Here is an 11,863-nt window from a genome sequence, read left to right as displayed (position 1 = left end):
TTCCTTGGCCCCTGCTCCGCCCTCTCCTAATGGGAGAGCGCCCTCGGCTTTGCCCACTCGGAGGGAACGAGGACTGGCCGGGGAGTCACGTACTGCCTCCTCGCCGTCCTCTCTGCGTCCTTCCTCGGAGCTAAAACCCGCCCCCCTTCCTCTCAAGTCTGCAGGCGCCAGAATTGATAGCTGCCGCGGCTTTGGTCTCACTCTGACAAAGGCTGCTGGCAGCCGGCTGTGCTGAGGAGGAGTTAGAAGCAGCCGAGGAGTCTCGTGGAGCCTTGAGCAGGGCATCGTTAATAGACACGACCCTGTGCATGTTTCCTCAGAAGTGCAGTGAAGAGATGCAGCTTTAAATTTGTTAGCCTTTCGGGTAGTGCAAGATGCTTAGGCTGCCGTCAGTGAAGAATCTAAATGGTCAGAGGTGATGAGGGTTGCAGGCCAACAGCGTCTGGTTTTCCCATCTCTTCTGTTGTAACTTGCCTAAGGATAAACTCTTTTCCACTTGCCTAATCTGTAAGGCAGTGGCAAGGGGTGGGGAGGGTGCCAGCTCTGCCAGTGTATTGCAGGAGAATAATCAGAGAATACTTTGCACTTTCATACGTGATACATTTTGAGGAGGATTTCTGTTGTGTCCATTCTTTGCACCTGGTATTTAAAAGATATACAGCATCACCTACAGCTTACCTAATACATGGCAAATTCGGAGACTGTAAAGACACTCTGCATATGCAGGGTGTACCATATTTATGGGCTCAATTCTCACGGTTAGTCTAAAAGTTGGTGCTCTTCCCATCCTCGAACTGCATGACTTTTGTGCTTTATATTTCATGCTTCCTGCCAGTGCTCTACTTCATGCAACAGTTAAGGGCAAAATAAACCAACATTATTTCTTAGTTCCAAGCTCACTTCTCAGAATATGGGATTTTGACTGCAACCTCATGAAATACCAAGATTGCTTTAGCAATGTGGGCAGGAAAACAGAAGTTCACATGAGGGGACACAAACGATTGTGTTTGGGCTTCCTTGATTTACCTCCTTCCCCTTTTTCTGTAAAGTGCACTCTTCCACCCCATATATTAAATTCCGTTTTCCCTCTGCCTTACTTTAAGTTAATTAGTCGTTAAAGTGAAACCTTGTAGCCTGGCTTTTTTATCTGGTTATGGAGAGCTGAACTGCACCTGTCATTTCTATGTGAAGCTCAATGTGCCCCATCAATCTTACCAGCAGTTCTGTGGCATTTTCTGTTATTGATTATAAGGTATTGGCTCACTACTGCAGAATTGCTGAGAGAACAGAGTTGCTGAGAATTGCAGAAAACAAGAATATAGAATCGGGAACAGAAAACATTGGATTGACAGAAGGATTTAGTTTAGGACTAGGACTGGATTTGAGCTCAGGCCAAGACATGGACCAGACAAGAAAAATACATTAAAAAGGCCACTTATGTAAACACTGAGAACTTCAGGATGATTTACTATTCTCAGCATCTTTTAACCTATACTTAATAGCCTCAACCCTTGAGGATAGATGCAAGAATCAGCAGGCAAAACGAACTTCTCTGAAATAGCTCCCAGGGGTAGCATACAAGGCAAGAGAGAACAAAACTAGTATGAGGGCTCTGTGATCCACAGTAGGTGTGAGGTCTGCCTCCTCAGATCAAGTAGTTGGGCAATCATCTAAATCATTTAACCAAAGAGCAAGGAGTGTGGCTACCTAACCATACCCGCTCCTGAGATAATTTAATACAAATTGTTACCTTCATTCTTGTGGCTTGGGTGAAACTCTGGACCGGTTCAGATGCGTAAGCCGCACTCTTGTGTCCGTGCTGGGACCATTTCATTATATGAACTGCTGTGTCAGTGCAGGAGTGGGTCAAACTACAGTACTCTGAATTGTTGGAAAGCAAGGTAGTGCAACTTCAATTCTGTTTTCTATCACAAGAGGGAGCATGAGTCCCATATTGCTGAAGCGGTATGTAGCTGCATGTATTATGCATGCATGTAGAGAAGAGCTTGTTCGTTAAGGGTCATGCCTTGGATCAATTGGGTTAGGTGGGATGAGTTTCTGGTCCATAGCTGTCAACGTTTCCCTTTTTTAAAGGGAAATTCCCTTATTCCGAATAGGATTCCTCGTAAGAAAAGGGAAAAGTTGACAGCTATGTTCTGGTCATTTCAGCTGAATGATTCTGATTCAGACTTGAAACTTGAACCTTACCCTAATAAGAACTATAAACACCTACAAGCAGAAATATTCTCCTTTGCACCTAATTTTGGCGATATATATTTAAGACGAAATAAATGCCCCTGCAAACTCCCTTGCCAGAATGAGAAGAAAGAATGCTTTATATACTAAGCAATATCATTTTACTTCATGTTAGTAAATTTTGCTGATAGTATAAGCCAAATTATCTTTTGGCTATGAAATTATAGCATTGGTGACAAACTGGTACAATAGGAAAATGGTTTCCTGTTGCCATAGCACATGCTGAACTAGAGAAAAAGAATTTTTAATAGAGTAACAGGTAACAGTATATTTTTGAACTGGAATATTTTTGTTCATTGAATATATTAGTTTGAGCCTATCAATAGATGAATGGAAGCTGACTCAACAAGGAGTGACAATTAGTCACTATTGAATTAATAGAACCTCTATTTCTGTTGCATATACACCATTGTTCTGTACCTTGCCCAGTCATAAAGTAATCTGCAGTAGTAATGCTTTTGTTCTAAAATCTAGTTGCTCATATAAGGGGTTTTACTAAATTGTCAGTAATTTAAAAATAAATATTTGAAATAAGTTGTTTTTAAAACTGCTTGGTTCGTTTTTATCAAACAGCAGACTAAGTACTGTACTAACACAGCAGAACACAGATTAAGACATGGAATCTGCTGTTCTGGCAGAGTGGATTGTCCAAAACCTAGGCTACTCTCTCTCTCTCTCTCTCTCTCTCTCTCTCTCTCTCTCTCTCTCTCTCTCTATATATATATATATATATATATATGGATACTTGCCACTGTTATGACTAATTGCTTAACAAGCACTTTACAGTTGTTTTGCAGCTGTTGCAGCAATGTTTATAATAATCTCTCAGGTGATCACTTTACACATAGAGTAACTTCCATTCATTCTGCCACACTTTGGAAATAAGAGTTGTGTCTTATCATGACCAGCATATTTTTCATGAATGACACACTTGCATATAAACCACAACTTTTAGTTTTGAGATGCATGCAAGTAATAATCAAGAAAATATAAATTGCATTTTAAATGGAAAATTAATTTATGGATGTCTGCAGCATTCATGTATTTGAACAGAAGACCCAGCTCTGGAAGGTACAAATAAAACAGCCTGATTTACGAAATATATATGCTATATCTGATGTGCACACACAAAAACAGTCCCCTCTCCCCCTGAAAATTATTACGCTGTGGTTAAGAAAGAACTGAGACCAAGTGTTTTTCATACAATGCTCAGAAATACTTCAGTTTTTTAAATTGTGGTTTCATTTCGTGAAATACAGGACATCTGTAAGAATAACCATCAGTGACATTTTTGTGATGCAGCTATGCCTCAAAATGTGTCATTCACACCTGAAAACCTTGGCACCATATGTTTGAGACAATCATAAGTTGGCTCACTACAATTTCAATGTTCCCTTCACCAGTAAATCACTACATCTGTCTCACTGTCTCACTGAAGACCTAAACTGACTAACAGAAAACCATTTTGTTGCCTCAGATCACCCAAAGGGAGATTGGCAGCAAATGTTGAAATGCTGAAAATGTTGTGTGGCTATGATGTTGCAGCATATGACTGACTTGTTTATTTCTTTTGGAGTTGATTTTATCTGGCATTCTACAGTTGCTGCTAATGATTATATTTAATCACTTTGTGGTGAGAATAAAAAGTTTATCCTGACCCAAACGTATATTTTAATTTTGAACATCTCTTCCACTTGCATATGTGAAATGAATTCTCTTTACTCAAATTTATCTGTCAAAATCAGTTTTCTAGAACTGGCTATGGAAGGTTCTTCTAAGCAAAGTAAACTGGAGTTGTAGAGAGTTTGGGTTTCTAACAATTAGTCTACAAGTTAATTAGTGAGGCCAGATGACAGCAATATTAAAAGTACAATCCTGTAGCCATTATTTAAGCATTGTATCCTCCTCTTGAATTTTACCAGTGACCTTTTTTCAAATAATTATGTAAGGGTGATGATGATTAATTAGCAGGGCCCAACACAATATGTGTCAAATGCTATGTCATGTGGTTGCATCTATAAATATTTTATTTGCTAATGAGTAGTGAAAATCGATTAGAAGAACATTTGTTTCTGTTTCTTTTTTTAATAAATTATTTTGCTCTTGGAGGTCTTGCTTCTAAAGCATTACCTATTCCATGGCTTGCCTTGATATTGATTCTGTTTCCAATTAGATGTCATTCCTATTTGGTGTAATATTGTTATCCCTACGGGAGACATTTTGATTAAGATCTTGCTTTGTTTCGTTTGCTTTTTGGAAAAAATCCAATAATTTTACGTAGAAGGACTCATTAGACATTTCATCAGAAAAAGAAAAAGTGGGAAATTCTGGCCTGAACACATCAGGGAGCTCATCTGACCTTGTAGGTGTTTCATCGGAATTAGAGGAGACATAGTTGTTGATATGGGTGGCTTTGAGCAAGTCTTTAAAATATTGCCCAACGGAAATATGATAATCTTTTTTGTTTGGGTATAAGGAATTTCCTTTTGCAAGTTTCTCTATCTTGCTTCTGAGTATTTTATCCTCTTGGAGAAAATGCACTGAATTTGAATGCTGCTCCAAGAGAGTTTTCATTTCTTGATAAAGGTTTCTTGGGACTTCAAGCTCATTTGCCAGCTGCTGAAGGTTTTCTACTTTGATAGAATACTCTTTGCCTAATATTGCTTTGAGTTCAGTCATTCTCTGCCGGATCCCTTTCAGTAAGCCTGCTCCAGTGGCATCGATAACAACCTTGACTTCAGCAGCAGTATCCGTAAGTTCATTGATCAGCATTTCAATTTCCTGTTGAAGTATGATATAGAATTTCTTAGTAATGCCCAGAAAGTACAATTTAAACATTTTTAAAACTACTTCAGCTTCATTATTCAAAGCAATTATTGGTAAATGGTAATCCCCAGATACATTGCAAAGAAAGCCCTTTGGCCTATATCAAGGATATAATAGCGTAAACTTTTCTGGAGGCATCTATGAGTCTCTAAAAGACTGTGCACTCAAATTCTGCTACTGAAAAGGCAGCATGCTGTTCTTTAACAAAACAATGACGAGTTAGCTGAGAAGTTGTACTCTCTAGCCACCTACAGTCAACTGTGACTGTGCAGTCTGCCTATGTGGTTGCCCATATATGGGAATGGCATATGGTGACAGAAAATGTATTAACATCTTCACAAAAGGAAAAGGAAAAGTTGCCAATATTTGAGAAATCTTAACTTTATGCCGCTGTTATTGTCCTCTAACTCAAAGACCAGAATAGTCAGAGAAGATGAAGAGAAGAAGTGTGTTTTGCTGCCTTCTAGGAAGAATCCTGGTGTTGGAGGAGACTCTTGAGAGTCCCATGGACTGCAAGAAGATCAAATCCATTCTTAAGGAAATCAGCCCTGAGTGCTCACTGGAAGGACAGATCATGAAGCTGAGGCTCCAATACTTTGGCCACCTCATGAGAAGAGAAGACTCTCTAGAAAAGACCCCAATGTTGGGAAAGATGGAGGGCACAAGGAGAAGGGGACGACAGAGGACGAGATGGCTGGACAGTGTTCTCGAAGCTACCAACATGAGTTTGACCAAACTGCGGGAGGCAGTAGAAGACAGGAGTGCCTGGCGTGCTCTGGTCCATGGGGTCACGAAGAGTCGGACACGACTAAACGACTAAACAACAACAACAGGAAGAATCCCTGGACTCGCAGGGCTGGGCCAGTGAGATGGATGCAGGCGGGTATGCCTCACCCACCAATCCCTATTCATATCCAGTCCCAAGAAAATCCAGAAAGGGACTTGGGTTGTGCTTCCTGACAGCTGTCCAAGTGTCCAAGAGCTTTTATTTATCCCCTTCCCCTGTAACACTCAATGAGTTGACTTCTATGTCCCCAAGGTGTTGCCTGGCAATGACATTGCTGCCTTGCCAGTTTGGTTTGGTTTTTGCTTCGAGCTTCCTCCTAGCTTTGCAGATACTGCTGTTTTGCTTCTCTCACATGGGGTGGTCTGAGGTAAGGGGGCAGCAGCAAAGCAATTACCTTTCTCATGGGTTGATATTTTGCCATAACAAAACTCCAAATAAATGGCTTTTAATGAAGGCGCTATGACACTGTATCTGAAAAGGGAAACATCACTTTTCTGGCCCAAAGTAAACCACAAATGTGGTAGTGTACACTGCCCCTAGTACTAGAACAATATGGTCATGTAATCAAATTGTTCGTAGTTTCACAAACAAACACCCAGTTTCTTCCACATCCAGTTTCACCAGTTCCTCCTCTCCTAACTAATCTGAAGAGTTGTAGTCAATTTCATTCATTCTTTCATTCAAAAGATGTTTCCCTCACTCTTCAGCTGGAAAAGATTCCAGAGCAGATTGCAAATCAATTTTGAAAAACAGAATAGCACAGTCTCTGCCCCTAGGCCTACAGACTAAAAAGACATGATGCAGAGAGGTTGGAGAGGGGAGACAAAAAACTAGCAAGCTTGGGCACTAAATGGTGTTGCCAAGATCTTTCAATGGCCAGTTTTCAATGGACATGGATGAGGCACTGGGAGTTCCGAAAATAGGTCAGCACTGGACTGGGTGAGGGCTACAAGTGAATCTCAGTCCAGACACAAAAGGAGCACTATGTGAATATGACAACACACCCAACCCCATTTAGGATCAAATTCACAGGGGTGGTGTTAGTTCTGGTCATTGCTCTAAATGGCCAGGGGTCAGCCATGGCTTTCCATCAACTTAGGCCAATAACCTACTTGTGGCCTAAGAGAAATCTTGGCCACATTTACCTATACTCTGGGTAGACTACTATATGTGATGTCTTTGAAGGTAACTTCTCTCTTATGAACAGATTAAAATCTGTTCTCATAAATAGTCAGGGCAATTTTACCCAGCACACTAAAATTAACTTGTTAACCTGGTATCTGTGACGAGTATCCATTCATCCATTTTCCTTTTGGAAAAGAACAAATAGCAATACTAGCTATAGCTAGCACTGAAAGTCCTATAACTCAGAGCCAAACCAGAAAGACTATCAAATTATTATTGCCTTGTTGGAAATGTAAAGGGGGGAAAATCACTTAGCATGAAAATTAAAAATTGTTTTTTTTTTTTAATGCAGGTGAGATTTTAAAAAAAATATCAAGCTTTTACTGCACCTTCTTAGCTTGTTCAGCATGTTCAGATTGTTGGTTTACCCAATCTAAATCTTTGATCAATCTCTTTTTCCTCTCTGAGTAAACTTCAGATAGTTTTGCTACATTGTGGGACTCATGCGCTCCAAAGAGTTTGCAGATGGCGCATATCGGCTTATCATCAGTCAGGCATACCTAGATGAGAATGGGCAACATATGTCATGTCATTGTCCAGCACAGCAAAAAATTTACACCACTTTTTAAGCTTCTAAATAAGACAATGCCTCAGAGCTGTCAGCTAACTGTATCTTAGGCTGCAATCCTTACATACTAACCTGGGAATAAGTCCTACTGAACTTAATGGAGCTTTCTTCTGTTTCTGTTGTTAAAATTAAAAAGACTCATATTTTATTTTCATTTACTCTTGCACCAGCCTAGTACTCACTGAATTATACCCTCTTGCTGCAGGAAGATGCTTATTATTATTTTTAAAGCACAAATGACCTTCCATGTTTGAACAGCAGAATGTCCTGAGTTTGCCCTGAAGTAAATGTGCCTTTTAATCAGCCAGCATCAGATTTCTCTTTAGAGAATTGCTTTTCTCTTTTTATCTGATGTGTTGTTATTGTTATACACTGGTGTGGTATTTTGCAATGTTTAGCAGTTAATACATATTACAAATTAACAACTGAAAATAAAGTAAAGCACTGCAGTTAAGTTAGTTTCATGAAAGAATGGGGGGGGGGGAAGAGTGGTGGAATTATACCAAATTCATACGCTCTCCGTGTTCTTCACATATTTGGGACAATTGGTCTTGTTCTTTGGCATGCACATTTTCAAGCTCATACTTATATTTTTCCAAAATACTCTCCACCAGAATATTTCTTGGCAAGCCAATGATTCCTCTCCCTCTCAAGGGTATGATCTGAAAGTGAGATGAAATCATACAAATACATCCTGTAACATTTTGCTTCAAAGGTTTAATGTGGGGAAATGACATAATTGTTCTGTACCCGGATTTTCTATCGATCGGCATAATGTGAAAGTAAATTAAATGCTGCAACTATGCGATATGCACATCAGTTTCTTTTTAGTACTACGGTATGTGTATCCTTCGGGGTTGCCAATTCTTGTGAGCTAAAATGTTCCTTATAAATGATTGGAGAGGCCAATTTAAAGGTAACAGAGATAAACTCCTGGTCTACATGATAGCGGGAGCAATAATAGAAATTGCAAAACACAGGAAAACTAAGTGAAGTTCCATCTTTACAGGAGAGGCTACACAAAATATTTTATGGCGTGATCGGGAACAAGGTGGGGAGCAATGACACACTCTCAACTGGGCCAATTAAAGGCAATTCCAGTTTGTCATGAAATGTGGTCTTTTTCAAATAGACTATTTGAAGGATAGATTTTTATAATGTAATGTTAAAATGTAGCCATTGGCGTATGTATTACAGTGGTACCTTGGGTTACAAACACCTCGGGTTACAAACAGTTCAGGTTGCAGATTCCGCTAACCCGGAAGTAGTACCTCGGGTTAAGAACTTTACCTCAGGATGAGAACAGAAATCGCGCGCCAGTGGCGCAGCAGCAGCAGGAGGCCCCATTAGCTAAAGTGGTACTTCAGGTTAAGAACGGTTTCAGGTTAAGAACCAACCTCCGGAACTAATTAAGTTCGTAACCAGAGGTACCACTGTAGTTAAAGCAAGCTTGTTGGGCATGCGAAGTGGGGAGATAAATGTGATTCTATTTTTGGTCCTTTTTTGCCTGTGGTTATATATTTTGTAGGGACGCGGGTGGCGCTGTGGGTAAAAGCCTCAGCGCCTAGGGCTTGCCGATCGAAAGGTCGGCGGTTCGAATCCCCGTGGCGGGGTGCGCTCCCGCTGCTCGGTCCCAGCGCCTGCCAACCTAGCAGTTCGAAAGCACCCCCGAGTGCAAGTAGATAAATAGGGACCGCTTTCTAGCGGGAAGGTAAACGGCGTTTCCGTGTGCAGCTCTGGCTCGCCAGAGCAGCGATGTCACGCTGGCCACGTGACCCGGAAGTGTCTCTGGACAGCGCTGGCCCCCGGCCTCTTGAGTGAGATGGGCGCACAACCCTAGAGTCTGTCAAGACTGGCCCGTACGGGCAGGGGTACCTTTACCTTTTTATATATTTTGTACATGCAATTTGTAAATATTGGGTTGTATCCACTGCAGCGGGACGCGGGTGGCGCTGTGGGTTAAACCACAGACCCTAGGACTTGCCGATCAGAAGGTCGGCAGTTCGAATCCCCATGACGGGGTGAGCTTCCATTGCTCGGTCCCTGCTCCTGCCAACCTAGCAGTTCGAAAGCACGTAAAAGTGCAAGTAGATAAATAGGAACCGCTCCGGCGGGAAGGTAAACGGCATTTCCGTGTGCTTCTCTGGTTCGCCAGAAGCAGCTTAGTCATGCTGGCCACATGACCCGGAAGCTGTACGCTGGCTCCCTCGGCCATGAAAGTGAGATGAGCACCGCAACCCCAGAGTCGGCCACGACTGGACCTAATGGTCAGGGGTCCCTTTACCTTTATCCACTGCAGCATATGCCTAAGGGGGTCCCCTGTCCCCTGCTCCCTACTGTGGCTCTTGCTGTTACCACAAAAAGCTTCTTCATGCCCAATACTCTGATTCCTACTCCCACAGGGCATGCAGGGGGCTGAAGTGAGGTGGAGAGGCACATGGAATCCCCCTTGCCTGAGCACTGCAGGGGAGACAACCCATTAGGAATGAAAAAGTCATACAGATCCCTGTGAGCTTGCACCAAGTTTACACCGCAGCTCTAGAACTGCTACATGAGGAATGTCGCTATCTGCAGAAGCTGTATGTTTCTTGCGATAGTGCTATTGCCATATATGTCTGCCCAGTTACTATACCTCTAACTACCCGCTTCTGCTTTAATATTTCGCCGTTCATCTTGTAGCGTGAATGTGGGCAGTTGGAAACCCACTTGTAATATCGGAGAGGGCAATCTGTAAGCAGATTGCAGAGGGGGAAACAAAGCTCTCTCTAACTTACTTTTCTGCACATTGGGCAGGAGAACTGTCCATTGACATGGCTACAGTTCTGGCTGATGAGGATCTTCTCCAGGCACTTCTTGCAGAAATTGTGAGCGCAGGATAGGACCAGCACGGGGGGAGTGAACAACTCTAAGCACACCGAACATGAAAGCACCTGTGCTAATGCCTCCATGACATGGCTGCGCTCAAAAGAACGGAGCCTCAACTTGCCTTCTCTTCCAGCAGCATTCTCATTTAAGTTCTAGAATGGCACTAAAGGCCTTTCCAGAGCCATGTCACAGCAGCTCCATAGCAACATAAACTCAACGGTGTCACACTTTTGCAGAAGACCTTTGAGAATTGTGGTCTGTCATTGCCAAACCATGGAAACACAAAATTCTCAGTATTTATGGTCGCATCCAATGCTGTTCCCACTCAAAGTAAAGCCATTGAAATTAATGGACAGGACTTAGGTTCATTCGTTTGAATGGGTCTACTTGGAGTAGGACTTCACTGACTATAACCCTTAGTTTTCCGATTTAATTTATTAACTTAAAAGAACGAGATTGGCTTATATTCATCATGTGGCGTTGACCATCGCTGTGGGCCTGAAACTGACTTTGAAAAGCAGCTTTTGACTGTTGCACTATTGTCTGAAAGTGTCAACACAGTCTTGACCAAAAGACCAAGTCCCAGAAATGCAGGTTTGTGTTTTGCGAGCTCATCCACAGATCGTACCAAATATATTTCTTTAATAAGGAGTTTTGCCAACTCAAGCTCGGGTTTTAAGTTTCCTAGCTTTTTGCAATTGTCTGGCTAATGTTTCAATATTTCAGATAATGGTTCAAATTGTCCTCATTCCCATACTGGAGCAAATGCTTGCAAGCTGGTATTATAACAGAATTGTCTCTCCCTGAATCTGTTTTCCAATTCGTGAGTGCAATGGTCAATAACACTGTTCTAAGGCCTTCTCACTAAGGTTCATTTTCACTACTTCTTTCAAAATTAATAGCATCACTGTTAACAATACTTTCAGAAAACCTCTGTGGGAATTAACAAAGTCGTTCTGATGGTGCTTCATGTTCAGCAGATTCATATTCTTCAACAAAAGTGCTGAAAACGATTATTTCACATTTCTTGCAAATGCCTCCCAATCCATTTAAATGCTGTCTCAATATTCATATTCTTCTGGTGCAGTAGTGATGTTACAAGTTTAATATATTTCCAGGACGTTTAGTATAATTTCAGTAAGAAATACTGTAAAGGACTACAGATCCTGGTACACTGTGGGGGTCAGGTGGGATAGCTATGAGGAATTATGAAAAATGAAGCAAGCTATTGTGTCAGCAATGAAAGCATTGCGTTGACTGGGTTTGAGCCATTGACAATAATTTCTGATAGCAATCCCACCTGACCCCCACCTGACCCTCTTTCCAAAGCAGCAGTGGGCCTGCTGACAGATGAAGGGTTAGATTCAGTGCTGTTT

The 11,863-nt window shown here is 41.6% G+C and overlaps 1 protein-coding gene across 1 annotated transcript; it reads right to left on the bottom strand.

The window, feature by feature from the left end:
* Nucleotides 1-4,413: 4,413 nt before the first annotated feature.
* LOC114590877 (tripartite motif-containing protein 54) lies at nucleotides 4,414-10,570 on the bottom strand. Its single transcript, XM_028717456.2, has 4 exons — nucleotides 10,397-10,570; nucleotides 8,126-8,284; nucleotides 7,384-7,554; nucleotides 4,414-5,037 (listed from the first exon to the last, which is right to left on the bottom strand). The coding sequence occupies exons 1-4, from the start codon at nucleotides 10,568-10,570 to the stop codon at nucleotides 4,426-4,428; spliced, it is 1,116 nt and encodes a 371-aa protein (XP_028573289.1). The 3' UTR covers nucleotides 4,414-4,425.
* Between the last annotated feature and the right edge of the window lie 1,293 nt (nucleotides 10,571-11,863).

The sequence above is a fragment of the Podarcis muralis genome, unplaced genomic scaffold (assembly GCF_964188315.1).
Source record: "Podarcis muralis unplaced genomic scaffold, rPodMur119.hap1.1 HAP1_SCAFFOLD_104, whole genome shotgun sequence".
NCBI classification, from domain to species: Eukaryota; Metazoa; Chordata; class Lepidosauria; order Squamata; family Lacertidae; genus Podarcis; species Podarcis muralis.
This window is presented reverse-complemented; position numbering and strand designations above follow the sequence as displayed.

Excerpts from the sequence above, each read along its gene's own strand:
- LOC114590877 (XM_028717456.2), bottom strand. The coding sequence starts at position 10,570 with ATGGAGGCATTAGCACAGGTGCTTTCATGTTCGGTGTGCTTAGAGTTG. Across the intron at positions 7,555-8,125 it reads ACGGAGAGCGTATGAATTTG|GTATGCCTGACTGATGATAA; the intron begins GTATAATTCCAC and ends ATTCTCATCTAG. Across the intron at positions 5,038-7,383 it reads ATGCTGAACAAGCTAAGAAG|GAAATTGAAATGCTGATCAA; the intron begins GTGCAGTAAAAG and ends ATACTTCAACAG.